Below are 25,309 nucleotides of genomic sequence, written 5' to 3'. Positions count from 1 at the left end.
ATTCTTCTATGTCTAAATTTTAAATTATGCTTTGATTGTTAACGATTAGAACAAAGTACTTTATTTATTTCCCAGAGAAACGGTGTTTAAGGTTCCTTAATGACATATTGTACAAAGCTGAGCCAGAAGGTAAATGCCCAGCACCAATTTGTTCCTAGGCTTGCCAAGAAGGGCACTCTTTTGTAAAACAGCTCTAGAAAGAGAAACCTACAGCTGCAATACCCGCACCTCACCAAGAAATAAGACCTGCAGCGCTCCTCGCAGCCCCGCGGGCGGCTTCCCCCCACCTTCGTGCCCGATCCCTGCCGCGGGGAAGGAAGTGGTGCAAGTGCAGCTCCCGGGGCTGTGCAACTCCCTGATTGTTCCATATCCTTCTGTTAGGGTGTGCTAAGTGCCCAGACGGTTACTTTCACAACTGCACCTACCGACTGTCATATTGACATCTCTGTTGCCCAACACGGGAATCCCATCGGCTTTGGCACAGAGCTGCCTCAGGCCCAAGGTGACAGGTCGGCACCTTGCAGCCCACCCAGCAAGGACAGGGAAAGCAGTGAGAAACCTAAACTGCAGCAACACATGCATGACAACTCATTTTTTTTAGAAGGATACTTTACCAGACATCTGATAGATATGTTATTGTAACAAATGGCATTTTGACATGTTTTAGCGAGAGAGAACAAGACACAATGCTGTTAAGATCGCTCACAAAGAAAATTTAATAAACATACAGAGCTACAAGCAATTTGGAGTAAATTCTGTAAAGAAAATGAAATGGAAAAAAAAATGCAAAGAACAGATAGCTGAGAGCAGTTTTATAAAATACCAAAGCAGGACTTGGAGAAAAGCATCTTCAGTGCCTCTGCTCCGATAGCAGCTGCACCTCTGTCCTCCTGCCTAGCAGTTGGGCTGGCTGGCTTTGCACCTGGCCTTCCCTTTGCAAGACTTTGTAGAGCAGATTGAGGTGCTGTAAATTCTTCCTTGCGAAAATTAAGAGTTCACAAAACTTTATAAAAATCCTTAGCTTTTCAAAGCAGGTCTGCCGCAGGTGAACTTTGCCTAATGATGTATCTACAACATGGCGAGTGCAAACTGACACCTGGGAGCCACACCAGGAGTAAGATCTGACACACCACCTTGCTTCCTCATTCATCCTTCTGTCTTCTGAATAGAGCCCGGGGGCCTTCAGGCAGCCTCTGGCACTGCACCGCCTTCTTAGAGGGGTTCTGGGCTCTTTTGGCCTCAAAAAGGTGACTGGGGACTGAAATAGGTGACAGGCAGCAGCTGTGGAAGTGAAGTGGCATGCGCAAGGGTTTTACATGGACAGTCCTAGCAACTTTAAAGCATGCTGGAAGTTCAGAGTAATTTAAGAAATATATGCAATCTAAGATCCAAAAACTTTAGATGACATCTCAAAGTGTGCTGAAGTCGAAGAGGAAGTGAGGGACCTGGGTCATGGAAAAACATAATCTGGCTCCTAAATCTCAGGTCGTTTCTTCCTGGCAGGATGCAGCTCTCCATCTGTGCGGTGTAAATAGCTTGAGAAATGATGGCGAATAAGCCTGGAAAGCTGGAAATAACATATTTATATAAATACTTGTTTGGTGGCTCTGAGTGTGAAAAACAGCAGTTCTTTCTGGCAGGACAGGGGAGAAAGCAGCAGGGATAAAATCACTAAAGCCGCTTGTAATAACTCCAGGGAGGCCTAAAATATTGTTTGGGGGTTAAATATTGGCTGTAAAAGAGCTTGGAACCACAAGGCAGGAATTTGTCTCCAGCTGCTTGTTGCAGGGAGTTTCTGAGAAAACACAATTTGCACTCTTTGCAAACCAGCAGTGCAGCAGAGACATCTGTTTCTCCTCCGAAGAAAATGTGCAGGGCTTCCAGAGGTTACCGTAGCTTGGAGTGTTGGCTAGCTTATATGAAAGCTCTGTACTTATTTTAATTTCATATTAAATAAGATCTGTTCATAAAGAAAATCTAATGCTTTTCTATAAGTAGTGCAGAAAAACTGGCTGGAAGGAACAATAAGATGTTAACTAGCTTGCTTAACAGCTGAAGTCAAGCAAATGCTAAATGAGCCATTATAAAACCTAGATTATTTTTTTAACTCTGCATCAGTTATGCAATGCAACTTTGGTTTGTAACTGTTTGCTTCAGAATTTGAAGATGTTTTAACAAGCACTTCATTGTCAAAAAGCAGGGTTTCCAATAAAAGACTTCATGGATCTATGTCCAGACAAGGAGATAATTTCAGATGAACAGGAAAAACAGGCTGCCGTGCAAAAGCAGCTGCATTTCTTAGCCTAAGTGAATATTTGTGCTACACCAAACATTACACCCTCATGTGTTCAATGTTAGAAAGCTGTAAGGGTCACATAAACCAGGAGAGGAGGTACTGGAGCGAGCAGTGAAGGACACACAGGTTATGCACACAGAAGACAAGACAAAACATAGACTTTCACCCTTCTTTTCCCACCAGCTGAATCCTCTGGATCATATTTTTGGTTCCCACCATTTTTGGCCTAAGTGTGCCCTTACTTGAGGAAGGGGAAGAAAAGGTGTTAAGAAATGGCTCAACCAGAGCTTCCTGAAATGTGGGATTGTTCATTTCCATCTGTTACTGTGTGCTAAGAGACCTGTTATTTTATCTGCCTTTCCCAACCGGCTCTAACTGTTGTATTTTGTGGACATCCTTAGTGCCTAATATGGCAACACCGCCTGCTCCGGGCTGTAATACTTTGCTCAGGGCTGATTGCCCAAGACAACAGATGTATGCCTTCGAAAACACATAAATACTAAAGGCAGCTACCACACGACGTCTTTGATTTGATCGAAGAACACCGGGGAAGCGGCCACATGATGCCAGCTCTCAGCCTGATCGCCCTGGTCAGCGTGCTGTCCGCTGGTGAGTTGAGATCACTCTGCTGCAGCTCGTCTCGAGTTTTTTAGGCAGACACTCATGAATTTTTGAAATTCTCTCCAACATAAATAATGCTAAGCTTTTTCAATCTATTTTTATGAAGAATTATGGTAGTGTGTACTAGTTTAATTATTATAAAAAGTAGAAAAGGGTGTGCATTTAGAGTTAGAGCTGTACTGAAGTGTTCTGGCTTCACGAAAAAAGTGAGTAGTTTGAATTATTTCAGAAACTAATATTTGAAATGTGTATCTAAATCTTTGCTTTATTTTAGTTTCTGTATCTTATTATAATTAAGACACAAGGCTTCCAGGAAAGGGATCAAAACCTTATATATATATATAAAACAGGTTGTACAATGTTCTCATAGATAGAGTTTGTGAAATTACAAATGCTCATGAACCATTCCCCACAGCCCTGTTTACCTGTCGTTAAGAAAGGAACCTCTCTTCTGGGGCAGAAGTCACGCACATCTCCCACTTTAAACACTGTATGTTGCAGCTTAATTCATTCTCTTGCACTGCGCTAACAATATGGTTCTTTTTTTTTTTTTTTTCTATTTTCCTCTTTTACATGTGAAGTTTTCGCCAAGCAGCTGGATGTCCACCCTCCCCAACAACAGCACAGGCACTGGGCGCAGCTGTGCAGCGGGAATCCTTCCAACAGGATCCGAGGCTGTGACAGATACGGCTGTGGCAATTTCGGCGCTAGCAGGTAACCCAGGCGGGCACCAGGATCCTGGGGCCGTGGAGCTTGTCGTTGCCTAAATCAAATTCTCACAAAGAAAATAGGGTCAAGTTCAAACATATTTCAAAAATCAAAGGCTTGCTACTATTTTGCCTTCTTTCACCAAGACCTAAGCAGTACATAAAATCACTGATAGCATCTTTCTTTTTACCATGTATTAATATTTCTGCTTTTTTACCATTTATTAATATTTCTTTTACACTTTGAATGAGAGAAAATGGTTTTCTGTGTGATCTCTTACTCATCCTTGGGACATTACTTGGCAATCTCGCTGAAGTACATTACTATTATTTTAACTAACAGAAACAGGGATGAAGAAGTAAGACTACTACATATACTAGCAATAATAGCAGTAACAGTAATGGAAAATATTTCAAGGGCTAGTGTAATTTATTCATGTTTCTTATAGACCAGATACTTAACTAGCATTCATCAACGGAGTTTATAGGAAGCCACGCAGATTAGATTGCACAAACAAAAATCTGCAGGCATCAATTTCTCTAAGTAGGCACCTCATAACAGAAAAGGCTACGCTGTCCTAAAAAATGTTCAGGCCCTACAAAAACTGCCCATCTTCAGCATGCAATTTATGAATTTCTAAACGAGAAAATGCCAGACATACAATTCTATTTTACACCGACACAGATGTATTTTGGGGCAGAAGCGGGGTACTTTTCTGTAATAGCTTGAAATGTCCCGTGAGTTTGTTAAAATTAAAAACAGGCTTAAAATTTGAAATTTTGTCCCTCTTTACAGTAGGACAGATTAATACAAATATTTTGCAATTAAAAAAAAAAAAAAATTGAAGCCACTAACATTTTCCAATTTCACTGCAGATATAACCATTTAAATGTTTAGACATGCTTCATGTATTGTGCTACCCAACCTACCTATACAGAGCCTGACAGATTGCATAATCCCGTATTTACATTTTCAGACAGGGCGGTAAAGGAGAAAGGCACGTGGGCGTGGATGTCATCTGTGCCGATGGCGCGACGGTGTACGCCCCGTTCAGCGGCCAGCTCTCCGGACCCATCAGATTCTTCCATAACGGAAACGCCATTGACGATGGAGTGCAGATCAGGGGGTCAGGCAAGTAACAGCAGCAAACACATCGTGAGGCAGGCACAGACAATACTATTTGCTTAAGGTACATCTGTGGCTCTTCAAGTCAAGCAGAGTGCTGATTTAGTCCTGTACCCTCTCCAGTTCCTATACTGAAGCACAACCACTCTGCTGCTCAGAAATACCAAGAGCACCAGCAGGATACAGGCCTTTCCCAATGCTTTTTTTGGAGAGGAAGAAAGGAGTTGCAATATAGATAACAGAAAAACAATACCAAAATAATAATAATAATAAAATAATAATAATAATTTTAAAAAGAAAAAAAAAAAGAGAGTACAAATAAAGTATCAGAAGCCCTCAATTTTTCTGAGGGGATGTTTTCCTCTCCCTGTTTTCCAACTCCTTCATTTCCCTTTTTCCATAGCAATCTAAATAATTTTTATTTCAGGATCATTGGTACCTTGACTACATTTCTGCCTCATCCTTGCAGTCTCCAGCAGCAGACCAGCACGGAAGATTTCTTGCACACCACAAGAGCAGAGGCAGCCGATGCTTCCTGACCTCACTTCCTCTCCCATCTTTTCCAGGTTACTGTGTAAAACTCGTCTGTATTCATCCCATCAGATACCACGGCCAAATCCAGAGAGGGCAACAACTTGGAAGAATGCTGCCAATGCAAAAAGTATTTCCTGGTATCGTGTCTCACATTCACGTTGAGAACTGCGACCGCTCCGACCCTACTCCTCTCCTCACACCTGGTAAAAGCAACCAACCAAACAGGATAAGTTGTATAATGGATGGAAGGATGTTTAATTGCAAATAAGGATGATACCAAATAGCACGACTCTCTGCCTAACAGTCTTCCTAAGGGCAGCATCCAAAAGAAAGAAAACTTGTATTATACATATAAACAGGACTGTAGAGCATGTTATAGGAAGAAGAACTATTTTTAGGAGAACTGTTATTTATTAACTATTATTAAGTTTTATTTCTCACTCCTCGTTGCCCCCCATGACACAGCAGCATCAGGTCCCAGCAACAAACTGAGTCAGACATCTTTTTTAACCTTCCAGCTACCAGCAAGGTTTTCAATATGACATGTTATCTAGCTCAGACTTTAGGCTGATTCATTTCAAGTACAAATTTAAAGATTTTGGTGTTGATGTAGAATAGGAATTAAGGACTCCAAACCCATTAGCCTGGGCAAAAAAATAAGAAAGAGAGATGAGTCTTTTCCCAACCCTCAGTTTATACACTAGTTTACAACTGTGATAATCCTTTATTATTTTTTTCCCTTCTCTTTAAAGTATTTTCTTTATATCAGCCAGTCCTGATTAAGAAACATTAAGATGTAGCCTGAGGTGCACGCTGTACCTACATTTCCAAAAGGGTGACAAATTTTGTGGAGGAAACATCAACTGCATGTACAGAATGTACCTCCAGTATGTTCCTACCTAATACGAAAATGTAGTAGTTGCAAATATGAAATACTTAGAAATGAACCTAAAAGTTAACTCTGCTTTCCTGTTTTTGTATCCAGACGTTCCAGATGTTCCACCATTCCCACAGCAAGATACTCACTGGGGAACTGTATGTGCTGGGAATCCTATAAACGAGATAAGGGGCTGTGATAACTACGGCTGTGGATACTATGGGGCTCCAAGGTACCTTTAAACACGTGGGTTGTTGCTGCTGCTCCGTTGAAATAGAGCTGAACTCTGCTCAAGCTCTTTAAGAAATACAGCTCTGAGGGTTTAGGTTGGTCAGGAAGTGTTTTCATTACAGGGGTAATGCAGCACCAAAACAGGCTGCCTTGGTGCTTCAGAAAACCTCCGTGCTTGGAGGTTTTTGTGTCTGAGGCAAAGCCATGCCCGAGCTGGCGTTGGGAATGGCCTTGACTCAAGCTGAAGGTTAGACTAGGTGTCCTCTCCGGCTCCTTCAAACCAGTACTTCTGTGACTGGACTGTTCTGTTTCAAAGCTAGTGAGAAATACGTTTCCCTCCCCCCCCATTTCCAAAGCTACAACTTTAACAGACCATAGATAACAGACCATACATAATCTACCCGATTTTAACAGATCCTTTTGCCACAGTCGACAACATCAATGCTATCTTAGTGCTAATAACCTGCTTTCGGATCTTGCTCAGTGACCTCTCTCTACAAAACGTTAGGCCTGGCAGAGACTTCTCTAATCATGTGGTTGTTTTCAGACGCGGTGGTAAAGGAGGAAAGCACACAGGCGTGGATGTCATCTGTGCTGATGGAGCAACGGTGTACGCTCCCTTTTCTGGCGAGCTCTCCGGACCCATCAAATTCTTTCATAACGGAAACGCCATTGATGATGGAGTCCAAATTAGGGGATCAGGTAAATAGCTATTTTTCATTTAGTGTTTCATTTTGTCTTGAGTTCACGTAAGATATGATCCCTGACAGGTAATCAAATCTTTAAGCAAAGTGCATGTCTTCAGCCATCTTCCATCCATTTACATTCAGAAATTTCTGCTCCTTTGTTCAAATGCAATATAGGACACCCAGTCTCAAGTACAGTGAGGCAAGATCTCAATTCGATGACCCATTATTTAGTTTTCTCTCTACAAGTACTGAAGTCGGGGTCCAAACTGCAGGGGAAAAAAATAATAATTAAAAATAGGGAGCCTGAGTTCCACAGAATGTCTTTCAAGCTCTTCTCTCTACTAAAGGAAGATTTCCCAACTTCTCTCTGCCCCTTCATCTTCCCTTCTCTAACAAGCCAGCAGCTCTGACCACTATCTTGTTTTAAGACCATAGTATAGTATCTTTGCTATTTTTGTGTTTCCACTATTGCTGCCTTAGTGAAAAGGATAAGTTTTTTTCAAACAGAACAAATTCATGTCGTCTTTTTCTTCCTCTCATTTTCACCAGGGTTCTGCGTAAAACTACTCTGCATCCACCCCATCAGATACCATGGCAGAATTACCAAGGGACAGGTCCTTGGCAGGATGTTGCCAATGCAGAGAGTATTTCCTGGGATCACATCCCACATTCACATTGAGAACTGTGATCGCTCCGATCCTACTGGCAATCTGGAAGGGGGGAAAGGGAGAAGAAAGTGAAATGGATATGTAGGAAATTCTGAATAAATACATCTCAGCATTCAGAAGGTGTTTTTGTTCTCACATGGACAGTCTGTCTGAAAAGTAAGGAAAAAGGCACTTTCCATACAGAATAAAAGTTACATAGTGTGCACAACAGCAGCTTACATTCCTGAGTCAATGCTTTGGGCCTCACCCAATACTGCAAGGCCCTAACATTACCATCTGTGCCAGCTATTAGCTTGGTACTGTTTATTAAGTACCAATAGATGTGGGAATATTTTATTTAGGCTAATTTACAACCTTTACTACACCTTGGCAAACAAAGTTACCGAAAGCAAAATTACTTCAGCTTTTAAAGGTGCCTGAACTGAGGGAAGCTTCCTGAAACACTCCCAACAGGCCTAAAAGATGCTGCTTGGAGGTGTCATGCCACAACTGATTCCTCTATTTGATGGCAAAGGCACACCACAAAAGCAAAGAAAGCAAGTTTTTCTCGGAATTTGCATTTGCGAGACAGTCAGGAAGGTAGCAGTCAGTAGTGATAAGCTTTCTCCAGGAGTAAGCCAAATCCACAAGCCTGGAGACCAGCTCACCCCCTCACGTGGCAGAAAGGTGCATTACTGCAGGCTTCTCACTGAAAGCTGGACTTTCTGGAACGACCCCACAAATCTTTGCCCTTCAGGTGCAGATTCTGTACTTTTCTTTGGGGGTTTAGCTATTCTAACATCAAACTGTATGCTTGCATTACACACTGAAAAAATAGGGGTGTAGAAAGCAGAATGAATGCTACTTCACACAGGCCAGTAGTTTGGTTTGGTACTCTCATACCACATGGACACTAAAACCTAACACAAACTAAAATTCAACATTAACATAACATCAGAAATTAGCTTCCCAATTAGTTAGCTTCCTATGCTTGCAGTGAAGAATCAGTATTTCAAATAGAGTAATGAATCGTTGTTGATATTTAATTATAAATTCAAATCAGTTGGGTCTTGTTCAGATCATTCACAGCAGAATAAACACACAATCCCATCAAAACTCCCAGCACTATTAAATGCAGGCCCATTTTTTCAAGAAGCTTGGAGCTGGGGTAAGCTAAGATCTATAGCTTCACAGAAAAGCTGCTCCAGCAACAGAGGAACAGAGAAAGGAACAATATTCAAACAAGCATTTTAAAGTTCCCCCCAGATTTCATTTCTGTATGTAGCCACTGGTGGCCGATTCAATAATTCTGCTAGGTTGGCTACAGACAAAGGACTCTAGAACTTGTCAACGCTCTAGAAGATTTATCCACGTTCCATTTCACAGTTTGAGGCATGAACAAGAAAGGATAACTTATTCCCTATAACTCACAACAGTTCCGCTGCCTCTCTCTATGTTTGTCAAGTTCCTACAGGACAGAACCCTACCTAAAGGGCAGACGAACAGTGACACAGACAGACAGGAGTCTAATATCAGTGCATGTATTAGATCTGTTTATTATGTTTACAGTTACAGCAAATCACACATCTTAAACCAAGTACCATCTGGCAATACCTGTCTTTTGTTCGATCCCCATGATTACAAAGCAGGTGCTTGGCTAATAGGTGTTAGTAACCAGAGCCAGATGCTTCTTTCTTTAATTGTGCAACAAGCGGTAATACATTATTGGTTCAGACATGCATTATATATCACCTGAATTCCTTTAGCTTATAACTGTGAACAAACCATAAAACCATTCTGATCCATACAATGGAGGCCTTTAGCCTTTTTTTTTTTTTTACAGTAAAAAAAGTATAGCTGTGGAAGAAACTATTTGACTCTATCTGATGTGACAAAAAACAGTAAATTAAATTACATTAATGTAGACTTTCATTACAAACAGGAATATAGAACTGCAGCATGAAAACAAGTAGAGAAAAATACGTATACAATGCATTTCAGTTCACAAACTGTGCAAAATGTCATCACAAAAATACATACTCTAGTTCACATCAACTCATCATTCCTTTCCATGGTGAAAAAAGTAAAGAAAGTCTTCTTCCTCAAAAGAAAATAAGTATTAAACAGTCTTATAATCCCTCCTGAACCGAAAATTTAAGTATTACCTCCAGCAATACACATTCTAGAAATCAGGGCTGACAGCACAGCAGGAAAGGTAAGACTACTACAGGCCATTCTGGCCTCTAACTGGCAAATAAATTTTTGAAATGCTCTAAACCCTTAATTCCAGAAAGTGATTGAAAACAACTGTATTCCACTCAACCCTTCCTTCTCACTAGCCACATTTATGGGATCCTTCTTATTTCTGAATAATGAGAGTCCGGAACAGCCTTCAGACATCAACCTTTGTAATCAAAGATACGAACTCTCAAACCCAGAAGCCATTCCATATACTCTGGCTGATTCCAACGTGCTTTGCTGTTCTTCCAAGCAATGTACAACTGAACTTTTAAATTCACTAACTTTAACATGATGTCTTTTCCATCCACTTAATATAAAAGATAGAAAAACAAAACACTGTACAATGCTGTCTCTCCAGTTTAAGTCGCTCTACCAGTTTAGCTAAAGTGCAATTTCAAATTTTCCAGACTTCTTTTTGGTAGCGTAAGCTTATTTACCACAACATTTTAATACACTGGCAGGACTTTATGCTAGACTTGAGTAACCTGGACTAGTGTAAGTATTTTCATGTACAAGCTTTTTTATGTATAACAAGAATATTTTGAAAAATAGCTGCATAAAACATCATGGCAAATAAAAAATCTTCCTGAACTCCAAGTTGTATCCAGCTTCCCACAAAATCTGAGTTGCTCAAGGAGAACCATTTGCTCTAGGCCTCTTCTGACTGCTAAAGAAAGACTAACAAAACACATGGAAAAAAAATCTTAATGTGAATAGAACATTGAAACTGGAGCTCAGAGAAGCCTAAGTTCACTGGAGGATGAAGCACCTGTAAACAACAGGCATACTTTCAGGAGTGTTAAGTACACTTAATCTAGTTTCTATTTCAATATACCATTAACATTCTTAAAAATTTTGCCATAACACTACTAGAGGTTCACAAGGTAAAAAACTCAAATCTGAAAATACATTTTCCTATTTCCTTTTTAAGTTCTTTATTTGCATAGAAAGTAATGCCATGTTTCTACTTGTTTATCCAAAGATGAAGAGAGTTCACCACGTTGGCATCATATCAGGAAACCACATTCTTCCAAGGTGTTTGGAGACTTCCAAGTGAAGTCGATCTAAGCTGTAATCATTATCCGGAATCAGTACCTCCTCCATTATAGAGAGCTGGTTAAGCCTGCCTCCACACACCTTTACAAATTCAATAAAACCTCTGCAAGTTACTTCACATTCACCAAGTCCCATCGCTGTTAAGTTCTTACAGCGCTCAGCAATCTGAATAAGTTCATCGTCCAAAGGCTGAAGTCCATTAGCACACACAACCAGCTCAATTAACCTTGGGCAATTCATGCCAATTCGACCCAACATTGCTTTGCTTACTGCACGACCAAAGTAAAGGTGGGTAACAGGAGTTTCCTCTCTGAAGAAAGCATCAAATTCTTCTTCATATAAGAAGAAATACATCACAATGTTGACTTTGGGGGAGTGTTTAACAAAAGCATCCCAGCTTTGCTTTTTAATGGTGTGAAATTCAACTTGTCCAGGATTTTCACTCACAATGTCTATGCGAAGGTGTTCAAGGTCAACATGTTTTTCACTTGAAAGAGCCAGCAACAGTTCATCACTTAATATGTAGTAGTTCAAAGCCAGCTCCTTAAGTCCATGACAGTGGTCAGCAACACAAAGAACTCCTGAGAAACAAACAAAGAATTATATTCACTATTCATTTTACAGAAAACAGTTATTTGCTGCAAAGCTCGAGCAACTACTAAGTCTATTGGCTTGAGTATTCATGTCCATATCCAAAAAAAACAAAACGTAATTGAAGTTCTAGATATCTACATCCTTTTGTGAGATTTTGGACAGAAATACTTAACAGTAATAAAAGCAAACCTAATTAGTTGCGTTCATCTTGGATATGCTTTTTTTTTTTGGTTCCTCTTTGCCTTTCCTTGTCCAGAACTTCCTCAGCAAGAGGAAATTGAGATCAGGTAAGATCCAGCTGAACTTGCCACTGTTCCCTTCCCTTCCCCAACGCTAATTTTTTCAGCATTTATCTGAGTACTCTATTTAAATGACCACCAGCAGCTAAGTTTAACAGCTAAGCTAAAACAAAACTTTCTATTGATTACAACTTAAATAACACACTGCTCTTTATCTGTTGGAACAGAGTACACAGATTAAATCACCTTTTGTGGACTCCGGATAAGGATACAGGACAGATACTAGACCAGCACTCCCCTCCCCTAGCTCCAGGGAGTTTCAGGTAAGAATAAGTGAGAAGGGTCTCAAAGGTCCTCTGAGCTTTACAGCAAGCCTGTATTTTCTACTGCCCTTAGGTGGAGTGAGCCATTCACCAACCAATACTTAAACGAACAAGTCCATGCTACCAGAGCTGGACACAGGAGGGCACTACAGAAACTGAAAGACTCTTGCTCTTACACTACTAGTTGTTAAAATTCATAAACCCCTTAAGGTGTATTTTTTTTTTTAAATACAACTTTGAAGTATAACACTTTTGCTCATTAAGTTAAACTAACAAAATTTTGCAAAAACCTTTATGGAGAACTGCTTTCACATCCTTCATCCCACCAACTAGTAACTGATTCATAGGTCTGGGATTTTACATGTGTATTTCCGCAAAATACCAGTTAAGTTTACAAAGCTGCACATATAAACTGTCTGTATATAGTAGATCAATAATTGCTTCAGAAGTAGGTCGAAACTATTGTTTTATACTGCTATTCTACTATGTTTTTCATATATATATATATTTACTACTCACCAGCAGGTGATAAATGAGGACAGCTGCTCATTTTTAGCAATTTTAGAGTATCACTATTGTTTGCAACAAGAACCTTCAAGGACGGATCATCAAGTGGTGTGTCATCTATCTTGATTGATGATAACGACTTGGAGTTTACAAAAACTACAGTAAGTGCTGAAGCAAAATGAGCCTGTTTGGATAAATTGGAGGGAAAAAAAGTCGCATGAAAGATAGGCAGAACCTCATCTAAACCGCAGGTTTTGCGTATGCAGAAAGTACAGTTATCACTTCTCAAGCAACTCCTTTCTTGTGTAAAGCACAAATGCTTATCTTAGTGTTTTTTTAAATGCCGCTATGTCACAATAATTAAGTTTACACTCAGTAGTCAACCCATACACTCAATCTTTCCATTGTAATATAACAGTGGAAAATGGACACAGTGACTAGCCTAACATATCTAGAATTTCTCTACAGAAAAAAAGGAAGTTGCATTTACGTAGCTTTCCAGAAGCACTGCTGTGAACCTACAGAGTCAAAGAAAATCTCCCAAACATCTTACCGATACATTGCAGCATGTGTTCATTATATACTTTAATCTAGAAATGCGAAGACTCAGGCCTTTTAAACAATTGCCCATTTCTATACTTCTAATTATCAGCACTCCCAGTTTTAATGAATGGAATCAACACTCAATTCCTTTCCCAATACTAACGGATTCCACAAAGTAAAGACAATATAACAATAGACAATTTCACAAAAAACAAGTGAATAACAATTTTCGCAAGTCTGTAAAAGCAGTATTAAATATTTTCCTATGAACAACAGCACAAGAAAAATCCAGAAACACAACAGAAAGGTTAAAGTAATTAAGAGTGCATTACTTTTTCTTGAAAAACATTTAATTCACTCTTGCAAAAAGCAGTCTGTAGAACACTACCTTAGAGACATTCATGAAGCTTGGTTTTGCTGTAGAAATCAAACCCAATGTCTTGATAGAACAGTTAACCAACTGAGAAAGGATGTCACAGGCTGCTTCTGCTGACTCAGTGCTACTATCAACCTATAAAAGCAAATTAAAAACATTAAGTCATTCTTTATTATATTTTAGAAAACAGTGGTACTGATACTCAAGACTTCGCGGTCCACTACCACTTCAAGCAGTACTGCACCAAGTTTCATTTACCACAAAGACAAAAAAAAGTAACATTAATTAGAAATTTCAAGAGTTCAGGCAGGTTACTATTATAAAATATTCTCAAGCATGGTTATTTCCAATATGGACAGACAGCTCAGATCTAGGCCTTCTCTTCAAATAGCCTCATGCCTTCCTAAGTAACTTAGTGCTGGTACAACAGACAGTGGTATGTATGTACTTTAAATGCCAATTCCAGAATTTTAGAGCAGAAAAAAATAAAAAGACTCGAGAAGGCCTAGACATACTCCAATGTTGTAATCCATTTTACCTGCAGGGACAACAGCTTTGCATCTTGAATACTGAACTTATTCCCAATTCATCTGTAAGATCATCTATAAGACTGATGGCTAACTTTGGACAAATCACTATTTCATCTCTCCTTCCTCCTCGCTGACAGCTGAAATGATAGACAGCTTTTCATCAATACTTGAAGATCTATCTTAAGAGCCTAAAAAAGCACACAAGCTGCATAAATAGACATATTGCCAATTTATTACCATCAGTTATATTACATGTAGAAGTTACACGTACTTAATAACTGATTAACCACATGCTGCTACACAACCAAATCACAGTACCTCCAAATGTAAAATTGCTAACTCTGCTGACAAAGGGAAGCTTCAGATTTTAACCCTAGCTTTAGTATCAGTTCTTTCTCTTTTCCTTCACAGCTTAGAACTATGACCTCTGCTAAGGAGAAGTGACTGTAAAACATTAACAAAGCACCTGCAATTGAAACTAACTTCTCTGATAAACTATTAGTGAACCACACTAAGTATTCAAATGAAAGAAGCCCAAATTTATGCAGTCCTGAGACTACAAACATAGCCTTCATTTAAATCAAGTTTATTGTTACTTCATTACTTGCTTAAGTGTACATGTGCCTGCCTGTACAGCATCTCTCCCCTATTCACGAGTTCTAAAATGTCAAGACATTCTCCACTCACTCTATAATTTTGCAAAATAGGGCTGTGCATGTAAGATTTAAATTCACTTCCTCGAATTCTTCCAGGTATAAGAAGTGTTTGTCCACACAATAACCTGCTGAGTACTCAGATTGCCACCAACATTGGTTCACAAAAACTCTGCAGGATATTCTTAAAACATACCATCCAATCTTCAGTGCTATACCACATAATGTTAACTCTTTCTTTATTTTTTGGGGAATAAAGTGTAGAATCAGAAAGAAACAGTGTGCATGTGTTGTAAGTTGTTGCATAGCTGCGTTTTTAAACATAAAACTTTCCAGGCACAAGACTTGAGCCAACCAACAGAAAAGCTGCATACATTAGGCACAGCAACACAACAAAACAAGGCTCCTCTCATCCAAGACTTTACCTTGAAGCTGACATACTGCAGATGATCAGCGTGCTTCTTGATAATCTGCTGAATCAGATCAGGATGAGTAGACTTTAAGTAAGAAGTAGCTGGCTGGGTAAGTTCAAATTCAAATCTCCTCCAGAGATCTGGGATGTGAAAAACTTCATTCCACCTTCGGCAAACAGAAGATGCCCTGGCTCGATCTACTAAAGGTAGAAACTGGAAAATGCACAGAATAACATGGTGTGGAAGGCTTCCCCAGTCCACTGAGGCAAAGGGGTCAGATTTACTGAAGCAAGTTTTCTGTTTTTTGTTTTTCTGTGATGTTTGAGGAATTTGATTTTCAACCACAACCTTCTGCCTAGCTCTCTTCATCATGAAAGTTTCAGGCACTGGAATAATCCAATGTATTCAAGCTGCACAAATTTCTTGAATGTGTTCACATACAGTAGGTCTCTAGAAAATAATACAAAAAGAGTCAGCAAGTGGAAACAGTAAGAGGTAATGGATTAGTAACATGCTATATTTAAATTTTGCCATGAAAAAAGTTACGTCCGTATGTCTTTATCTACTGCAGAGGCATTATTAGCAAGGACCTTGCTTTGCAATACCATTTATTTTGTACAACTTGGTTTGAATGTGGAGAACCCAGCTTTTTATCTTACCAAGTGCAGTTTCATCTGTTAATACTTCATGATATATCAAGCACTTTGTAGAAAAAAAGTATTTTAACAGCAAGACAGCAAATTCTGTACATTTGAGTTTAAACTCGAACTACAAGAATTCTATCAAATACGGAAGCCAATTCATAACAACTCCCTTTAAGCAACAATGAACTTTGAACTCACATGTCCAGAAGAATCCAATTCAGAAGTCCTGCCCACCCCCCACTCCATAAACTTTTTTTAAAGGGTGAAAAAAAAAATCCACACAGGCCAAGCACAGGAAAAGGTATTTGTACAACTAACAGTGAAAACAAACTTTAGGGGCCACTTAGGAAAACAGGGCAAAGTGAGGTTCACATGCTGTTTTTCAGCACGAAACACAGTGACCCAAGAACTTAGCAAACTCCACGACTCTATTGCAATGAGCAACCTTTGCCACATGAGTCAGCAGGGAAAGGAGCAGAAAAGCTCTGCATTCTTCAAGAATCACCAGAACACATTGTATATTTTTAATTGAACCGTCTTTCCATGACGACCCTCATGGCACACTTTCTCTGGGATTCCATTTCCTTTAATATTATTTTCTCCCTCTGTAAACATTAGATTAGATAAAGAAACATTAAGAAATAAAAGATCTGACATCTAGAATTAAAGTTTTCCATAGCTTCTCATTATGGTGGGGGTGAGAACACCTGCCAGTACACAGACTACACTATCAAAAACTAATCTAACAGTTATCTTTCCCTGATACATCCTGATTTGTAGGCTATTGAGGTTTCTGAGTGAAACAATCCATTTTTATGAAAGAAAAGCCTGTACATCCTTAAAGTGGAAAAGAATCTAGAAAATTAAGTGCTGAACAGCTTCACTTCTGTTTATCCTCCTAACGAATCGTCTCAACCGCCAAAGAATTTATTCCAGCAGTCTTCAGGTATCTTCACCTTAGTCTCTTAAAGCTTCCATTTGTAATAGAGACAAGTCATAGACGCTGAGGGATAACCTAGTAACACCCTTCAAGTTATATTTTATAACTGAATCTGTTCTTTCCTGAACAGACACATGCCTTACACGCAAGTGGGAAAAGGCTGCAAGTCAGAGAACGAAGAGTGTTATGCATGTTTCAACATATTCCACTTCAAAACAAAGCGGTATTTCTAAATAGTACATTAGTGTTACTTAGGTAGTGAAGATGTTTATTCATGCTGAGCTTGCATTTTGCTCCTAGATCATTTTATCAAATTAACACCTACATGACCACGTTTTACGACTTTCAGTGCTTTAATTCACACAATGAACGAGCGTTCCAAAGCATTATGTGTGGATGTAGTAATCAACAATTACATAACTCTCTCTTCTAGTTAATGGTAGCCATGCTAAATTTAGTTTGAGTCAAACACCTGCTAATTTTTTAATCTTCCTCCCTCCTGAGGATGGATTAAAATTTTAGCTGTTACCTAAAAGTGAAGTCCTGACCAAAAAAGTGTAACTAAACAAATGCTGTTGTCTAAGATGCTTCTCTACACTTTTGCTACTGTCATGCCATCTCTGAAAAAAACAAAGTTTTCACTTTCTTATTTGAAACTTATTTGAGCTTTACAGGTGCTATCCTGGCTCCCACAAAGAGGTTTTGGCATCCGAGAAGCACCAGAAAGGGCCTCCCCTAACCCACAGGCCAGGCTGTAGGTGAGATTAGATGAGATGCAGCACATCCACTCCAGAATAAAGGGATGTAACAAGGTATATATGGCATACATAATACATACAATCTCCCGGATAAGAAGTGGCCATAATTTGTTCTTGGTGCTACGTCCCTTTAAAACAGACAACCCTAGCAATTCTATTTTTAGTATTCTATTCTGCAGTACTTTTAAAACAGGCAGAATTACATTGTATTACTCACTGTGGGATACGAAGTCAGAAAGAAGTTCCAGAAGTTATATCCCACAAAGTTTTGCCAAACAAAGACCTAATATTCACTGTGAAGGAGTGAATGCTTATTTCATTTTGAATACTTAAACTAGGAAGAGTATGTAGGATTATGTTTGTATCTATTTTAGAACTTAATTAAGTAAATTATACTTCCCTGTGATATAAACAGGGTAGCATTCAATGAGAAGTTTACATGCACACATACCTCCAAAGAATGTGGAAGTTCCTGTCAAGTTACCAGCACCTTTCTGGTATCTGAATATCCATCCCACTGTTGAGTCATCCTGTATGTGTGCTTGGATTCCTTAACCAGAAGGCAGTGACGGGTCCCAAAAGATGAACTGACCTGCAAAACCATTGACAAAAAAAATAAATAAATATGGGAGATCCACAGGAAGAACTAAGTGCAGTTTTGGAAACAAGACAGAGATGAACAGTACACTCAATGCTAAGTCAGATACAGAAATAAAACAGTAATTGTGAAAAGGAAATTGGTTCTGCCCAATGTTGTCATCTGAAAGCTATCATTTAACTAATGGAAAGTTGCAAGTGTTGGCACAAATCTAGTTTTGGCATTACCAACAATTTTAGCCACAGTGCTCTTATGCAATGCAGATACACCTTTGAATTCTTCTATGTTATTTAAGAAGTTATGTACCCACATCAGAAATATTTTTTTTCAGCTGACTGTATACCCATACATTACTAAAAACATAGTAGTTAAAAATATGATTTTTTGGTGGCCTATTACACATACAGTTGACAGGTACTACACATTCTGCAGTAAAGTGAGCAAAACGTCCTTTGCTAGCTCTGCATGGCACATTAAGAAATCTAAAATTCATTCACAAAACTGCTGTCAGTGTCTAACACACAAACGGTAGGTTTATAATGACATGTGTCACCAGAGCACATAAATAACACAACTAAGAGTAAAAACAAGATGCAATTTCAAGATTTAACACAGAAGTACAGTAAGTGTATACTTATAACCCACACGGAGTACTCTGAAGAGCTTTCTTACCCAAAGACTGCTTCCAAGTTACAATAGGCAATAAATGAATGAACTGAGGCAGCTGAGGCCATGGGGTACTAAGAAGCATCTGTCTGCTTTCCCCTCCTGTCTGGGAAAAATGCCACAAAAATCTTTATTAGTTAAAAAAGACTAATAATATTTGCTACACAAAAGTAATAGGAAAACACGGATAGTGATTTATACATTCTCTTCCTTACATGAACATGCTTGAAGGCATCATAACACAAGGTAGTTTACCCCACATTGCAAATACCGTGTTACTGATAGAATTGCGCGGTCAGGTTAAGTATAAAATAGATGGGAAACAAGTGTTGTAACTGCATTTACCTTGTACTGCTCAGCAGCACAATGTAAACAGTACGTTATTCACTATTTGCATTATCGTTAATGTTAATAGTGAAGTTTGGTAAACAACACTGCCTATAACTACTAACTTACTATAAAAGTAATGGAAAACGGAATAAGAAGAAAGAAAAATGCACATTTTTTTTCCTGCCTTTTTCTGTTCCTTTGCAAGGCTGTCTATCAGCCCACAGATCTATGTGGCAGATGACCTAACACAGACACTCTTTCCTCTGGCACATGGCACAGCTTCCTACCACCAGTCGTGCCAGCAGCCTTAAGTCACCACCCTAAACACAGTCCCACGTGCAAGGAGCAGGACAGGAGCTGCAGTCCATCAGTAAGCCAGCCTGCAGCCTCCTCCCTGTTCAAAAAGCTCCCAGAAAGCAAGTGCCAGCCTGTCCAACCTGGCAGCTCTATCACCAACTACCACACCTGGGGTGCTTCGGTTAAAAGCCCCCTACCTCCGTTTGTGCTGTTTTCTTTTAATACTGCAGGACAGACAAGTTTGTTTATGATGAAATACACTGGAACACAATCGTTCAAAGTTTTATGCCCCAGTGTCAATTCCGAAGGGAACTGACATTTTTACTTCACAGGTAAAAGCAGAAAAAAATGTAGATACCACATTAAAAAAAATCATGAAAAGTCTTGTTAACAAACAAACAAAAAGCAGATGCACAGTCTAATGATGTTTCTTCCTTCAAATGTCCAAGGTTGCAAGTACCATTCAAAGCAGCATAAACCATGTTGGCTAATCTAAGCAGGAATGACAGCAATAAAGAATAAGTAATCAAAGATGCACATGCAAGTTTTTATGTAAATAACAGTGATGTGTTGGCCTAAGGTAGAGCTGCCCAAATTATTATCAAACGTAAACAGCAGCAGTGCAGTTGCTGAACTTTGATAAACTCTGACAAACTGATGAGGTCTATTCATATCCTAATTCATGTAAAGCTGAGTATCAAATATAGGTGCACTAGCGTATACAGCTGTTTTCCTCTACAAACTCTTTAACATACTGTGATCAAGTATGTTGCACAGCTGCATGTTAATCCTACTAAAACAAATCCATATCCACACATTCAACAGGGATCCAGAAAAGTTCAAGTTAAATCACTGTTTCTTCAGCTTATCCTGGTAACAGGACCACAAACTTCTGCTAAAATTAAGACTTTCAAATCTCTCCCATGACATGGGGTCTCAGCAGGGGATTCCCAGAAGCAGTCAGCAGTGGCTCAGTTACGCTAACAGCTGTTCGCTATTTCCTATGCTAAAACAGCAGTCACAAAAGAAAAAAAGCCCAACATATCAAAGATTCAGGCCACAATGAAGTAACAGCTTTCATGTATTTCTGGATTCTACCTGCAGTTCTCAACACCAGGGGGCTCAACAGCAATTAAGAAAATCAAATACTATTTAAAAAGTTTTTTTTTTTTTAATAGAGACTGTAAAAAAACGGAAATTTATGGCTCTGCCCTTAACAGTTGAAATATGTGTCAAACTAATCATAACATCTTCAGGAAGCCCCATTTCAGTGCCAGTAACAAGGCCATCCTCTCAGGAGGGTGCAGAAGTCGGCATCTGTCTGGGCAAGGAGAGGCAGACACCGCGCCCAAGGTGGGCAGCACTGGGAGGCTGCTGGCACAGCCTCACACCCACCTGCAGAGCATCAGCATTTCAAAACAGAGATCAAAAACTTGTTTTAAGCCTAACTTTCAGAAAGTCTAGTCATTCGGTGCAATGAAGTTCCAGACTAAGCTTTTTTCTTCATTTAGGACACAGCAATCTTTTTATGGGTGTGCGTGGGAAGCAGCTGTGCTTCTGAGCAAGATTTTTATTTAATTGATCCTCATCTTTCTCAAACTGAGCTTTCTCAAACTCAAGGCATTTAGCACTTTTGAATTATGTTTATAACAAAACCTCAGAGACCTACAAGTAACAGCGTTCAGCTGAACATCTTTATTTACTGTTTGCATTAGCTTCAACTGAAGAAGCACAATCATATTGTCATTTTTAGTGCTATTTAGGTGAAAAAAGTTAGCTATTCAAGATCTCCTAATGGATTTTTTAAAATAAAGCCACCCACATTTGAGCAGCTTTTTCCCCAGCGATGGCATTACAAACAGACCCCAAGCTTTCCCTTGCTTTACGGAACAACATGCCTGAAGCTCCCAGCTCTTTAAATAACGAGCTCTCCGTGTCATTATACAGCAGCAACGAATGTTCTTCCCCCAGTTTTGCTGCAGGTGTTTCGTGCTGACTTTAACACCCCTTTAGGTGGGACCAAGCCCCTCCGGGCGCCCAGCCCCAAGACCCCCGCGGTGCCCCCAACCCCGCCCCAGCTCCTAAGGCAGGGCTCCCCCTCGGGCAGCCGCCAACCCAGCAGACACCTCCCCCTTTATTTTCCCTATGCAATATTCAGATAAATTATGAGCAGATCCTAAAAAAACCGCACCACCACCACGCTAACCCTTTGCTGCAGCGGTGCCCAGGGACGCACACAGAGGCTCGGAGCCCCTGCTTCACCCGGACCCACAGCGTGAGGCGACCCGGATGGGGCTCCACAGCTGAACCCCGTTGTCCCGGGCCACCCTTCCCGGAGGTGCCCCCGCAGCCCCCCGCCGCCAGCCCTCACTGCTCGGGGGCCATCAGAGCCCCCAGAGGCGGCGTGCTGCTGCCCGGCCCCCGCCGCCCCCCTCGCCCCGCAGCTCACCGCCGCCTCCCTCGCACGGGCAGGGCCGGGCCGAGGCAAGGCGCAGCGCAGCAGAGCCCCGAAGCCTCCCGGCCGGCCGAGCGCCCCGGGCACGCCGCCGCCCGAGCAGGGGAGGGGCAGGCGGCGGCCCTGCCCCGGTCCATGTCCCGTCCCCGTTCCAAGGCGCATGCGCGGGGGGCAGGCACATGGCGGCGGCCGCCATTTCGTGCCCAGGAGGGCCTCGTCCCGCGGCTAAAATGGGGTGGGGGTGGTGTTTGGGGTGTTTACCCCTCGATTTTTGCGTTCTTTCCCGGCTTGAAGTACATGTATCGTCGTGTCTTTGTTCAGCCAGAACGGTCCTGGCCCTCAGTACCCCACAGGCCTTTTCAGGTGGCTGTTGGATCCAGGCACAGCCTTCCCCTACTCCATTGACAGCAAGCCTCAGGGAAGTGGCGCTGTGGTGCCATAGTGAGGGACTTGTCTGTGGGCACGGAGGCCCAAAACTGGCCCAGGAGTGACAGCCATTGCATGGCCTTCCATTTCTGCCAACCACAGAAATGCTTTGGCTCATAGGTACAAAGTTAAATAACTACACCTCAACAGGAGGTTGAGTGCAGACACATTGCACAGGCTAATTTTCTGATAACCAGTAGACAAAAAGGGTCAGTCTATGAACAGCATGGCTTTTCACTGCTTGCTACACGAATCCCCACATCCTGCCTCTTCAAGCCACCCTGGCAGGGCCCAGAGATTTGGTGGGTCATGTCTGAACTGGAGATACCAAAAACAGACCTTTTGTTCTAGACCTAAAATCATAACAAACAGCAGATTTTATCTGTACAAACATACAGCTTTGTACTAATCAATGTTCCTTTGTGATCGTAATTATATCAACCATGCAAAATTTATCACAAACCACTACAAAACTCTGCAAGAACAGATTTCCTGGCTCCTGCATAGAGCAATAATTAACCAATAACAAACCTTTCTAGCATTTTATGAAGAGATAATGCTAAACATACATGAAACATTTCAGTGGTAGATTTTATGTGCTTATGTAACAGCAGAGCTGTCAAAGTGCAACTATTTGTGATATCAAAACATGATTTCTTCCAGCCAATCTGAAAAAGTACAAAAAGAACATGTTAAAGGGCTAGTGAAAAAAAATTCATCATGCAGTGATTGTGATATCTTCAAAGTACAGAATAAATTCACTGAATAGAATGCCAAAACCCACCACACATTTAAGAATCAGATGAATATAGAAAAACTACCAGAACCCCCCCACACACATATATGGTTCTTGACTGTTATATTCAGACCCTAGGGGAATTCAGATTGAGTTCCGGATAAAGTCTTTCTTCTTAGTATATTTTTATAAATTGATTTTTCATTGAAACCTGCTACCAAAAAGCATATAGTTCCCAAGGTACTACCCGTAGACAGTAAAAGAGGATAGACTGTAAACAGATTAATGGGGATTTGTAGCTAGTATCTAAACCCAACAGTCATGGGTTTCTTGGTGCATTGCCAATAGTCTTTGGGCTGCTGTACAGGAACAGGTTCAAATGTACTTAAGATTGATATAGACTAATCTTTGAGACTTTCTTTGTAGACGAGTTTCCTCTTCTGATCTGAGATAATCTGACTTTAAAAAAAAAGTATAGAATAGTTTAGAAACCTGTGCACTTTGTTACACATGATTGTAGTAAAATTTTTGCAGTTACATATGGAAAAAAAATCTGGTCTGGATCTGTCAGTGTTGGACAAACATGAGCAAACACCAGCAGCATCAACATCCTACTTGTCTTCCAGATACCAAGAAGGGCCTAGTGCAGAGCTGCTGCTTAGATCTCCAGACCCTTCATCTCATACATAAAATGCAAAGAGCTGGAGGCAAACTGCATCTTTGGATATATGCCCTCCTTCTCTGAACACAACTATGGGATGCCCACATCATCCAACCACTCAAAGTCAAGCTTAGCCTTTCTTCTGTGGTTGTGTCTCCTGGAGGAGGATTCACAGAAAGTTATTCTGCTCTCATCTCAAGCTTATGATGGTTACAGGAATACTTTTCATAGTATTTCACACAGATTTCATAATGTATTCTTTCTGTACTTTGATCATCAGTGATATTCCAGCTGGCAACCAGTCACCAGGGGTCAGTGTTGGGGCCCATCCTCTTTATCTTTATTGATGATTTGGATGAGGGAATTTAGCTAGTAATATATATGGACTTCAACATAACAAAATTTCATAGCAGAACGTCCTTGTTTTAATACCAGTACTACTTCATTTTCATTATGACCGTGATTCAGACAAATCCACATAAACAAAGAATACTCCTGGTTGCACACTCACTGCCTTGAATTCTTGAAAGACCACATTCGAGGGAGAATGCTAGTGGTGCCAGGCTCTCAATGAAGTTTTGCCAAACCAGCACAATTGCTATACTGACAGATACTCAGAGTCAGTCAAGCTTTTCTCTGAAAGTAGTTGCCTTTCTATCAGTGTGCTAAGCCAAATACTATGTTGTAGCTCCCACTTTGAAAACCTTAACTTTAAGAGCCATGTATTGAAAACAGTCACTTTAACATCATTCTTAATTTAAAAGCCAAATACTCAAACTTTGTACAATCAAACAACGCAGTTCTGATGATTTAAAACCCAATTGAGCAAACTGAAGTAGCAACTGACAATCATACTCAAAAAGTAGGTTAGTATGTCATGTTTGTTGGAGGCTTGTGACCAACTACAGGACACCAGCTGTTCACAGACAGGCAACAAAAGACAACCTGCTACAAGAACAGAAATCACCCAAATTCTTCTATAGGAGTATCCACAATGAATCTGAAATAAAAGTAAAAATGATTGCTTATTTACAAATGCATTCCTCTGTAAGAAAGGGGTAAAACGTGGTTTTATATTGACAAATCTTTATGAGAATACTAAACTTTTAGAAATACATTAACAGTCTCTTGTCTTCCAAGAAATAAGTACAAATCACTATTAGAAGAAATCCCAACTGTGTTGTAATTCTATCGTTTTATATTTTGAATATATTGGCAATTATATGCTGTCTTTGTACATGTACTACCCAAACATAAATCCTTCAATGCTGATAATAGGCACAATTAAAATTGTCCATTGAACTGCAAACCAGGCACCAGAAAAATATCAACACAGATACTCCCACTACTTTTTCCTGCAGAGAGCCATCCCAAAGGCATATTATATTATTAGTTTTTAGCTTGTCTGCAAATAAATTAAGTAGAGCAGAGATGCTCAATTCCTTTGGTATACCACTGGTCCAAAGGCAGTTTAATCTCTTAAAAAAAAAATCCTATCTAGCAAAGACCAGGTTTTCTATTGTTAACTTTTGAATGTGTTTTCAGTCACACCATTGCAAGGGCTCACTGGGAAGATGTCACAAGCCATTGGGCAG

At 40.2% G+C, this 25,309-nt stretch overlaps 2 protein-coding genes across 4 annotated transcripts; one reads left to right on the top strand and one right to left on the bottom strand.

The window, feature by feature from the left end:
- Positions 1–2,823: 2,823 nt before the first annotated feature.
- On the top strand, positions 2,824–7,961 carry LOC118254925 (myeloid protein 1). The gene is made up of 7 exons (XM_035560708.1): positions 2,824–2,905; positions 3,499–3,631; positions 4,602–4,756; positions 5,317–5,487; positions 6,270–6,393; positions 6,940–7,094; positions 7,631–7,961. The coding sequence occupies exons 1-7, from the start codon at positions 2,857–2,859 to the stop codon at positions 7,819–7,821; spliced, it is 978 nt and encodes a 325-aa protein (XP_035416601.1). The 5' UTR covers positions 2,824–2,856; the 3' UTR covers positions 7,822–7,961.
- Positions 7,962–9,260: 1,299 nt separating this feature from the next.
- Positions 9,261–22,043, bottom strand: LOC118254979 (F-box/LRR-repeat protein 21-like). Of its 3 annotated transcripts, none has more exons than XM_035560807.1 (7): positions 21,886–22,043; positions 18,816–18,911; positions 17,997–18,137; positions 15,216–15,653; positions 13,620–13,742; positions 12,701–12,872; positions 9,261–11,606 (listed from the first exon to the last, which is right to left on the bottom strand). In XM_035560807.1, the coding sequence occupies exons 4-7, from the start codon at positions 15,573–15,575 to the stop codon at positions 10,963–10,965; spliced, it is 1,299 nt and encodes a 432-aa protein (XP_035416700.1). In that variant the 5' UTR covers positions 15,576–15,653; positions 17,997–18,137; positions 18,816–18,911; positions 21,886–22,043; the 3' UTR covers positions 9,261–10,962. The 3 variants fall into 3 exon arrangements, with proteins under 3 accessions (XP_035416700.1, XP_035416699.1, XP_050569577.1); XM_035560806.1 differs by having other exon boundaries at positions 18,816–18,915; positions 21,886–22,021; XM_050713620.1 differs by lacking the exon at positions 18,816–18,911 and having other exon boundaries at positions 21,886–21,997.
- Positions 22,044–25,309: the final 3,266 nt, after the last annotated feature.

Source organism: Cygnus atratus, chromosome 14 (assembly GCF_013377495.2).
Source record: "Cygnus atratus isolate AKBS03 ecotype Queensland, Australia chromosome 14, CAtr_DNAZoo_HiC_assembly, whole genome shotgun sequence".
Taxonomy (NCBI): domain Eukaryota; kingdom Metazoa; phylum Chordata; class Aves; order Anseriformes; family Anatidae; genus Cygnus; species Cygnus atratus.
This window is presented reverse-complemented; position numbering and strand designations above follow the sequence as displayed.

Coding starts and splice junctions, on each gene's coding strand:
- LOC118254979 (XM_035560807.1), bottom strand. CDS start 15,575: ATGATGAAGAGAGCTAGGCAGAAGGTTGTGGTTGAAAATCAAATTCCT. Junction 12,873..13,619: donor GCTTCATGAATGTCTCTAAG/GTAGTGTTCTAC, acceptor TTATCCAAACAG/GCTCATTTTGCTTCAGCACT. Junction 11,607..12,700: donor TCCTCATTTATCACCTGCTG/GTGAGTAGTAAA, acceptor TTTGTTTCTCAG/GAGTTCTTTGTGTTGCTGAC.
- LOC118254925 (XM_035560708.1), top strand. CDS start 2,857: ATGATGCCAGCTCTCAGCCTGATCGCCCTGGTCAGCGTGCTGTCCGCT. Junction 4,757..5,316: donor AGTGCAGATCAGGGGGTCAG/GCAAGTAACAGC, acceptor CATCTTTTCCAG/GTTACTGTGTAAAACTCGTC. Junction 6,394..6,939: donor GGATACTATGGGGCTCCAAG/GTACCTTTAAAC, acceptor GGTTGTTTTCAG/ACGCGGTGGTAAAGGAGGAA.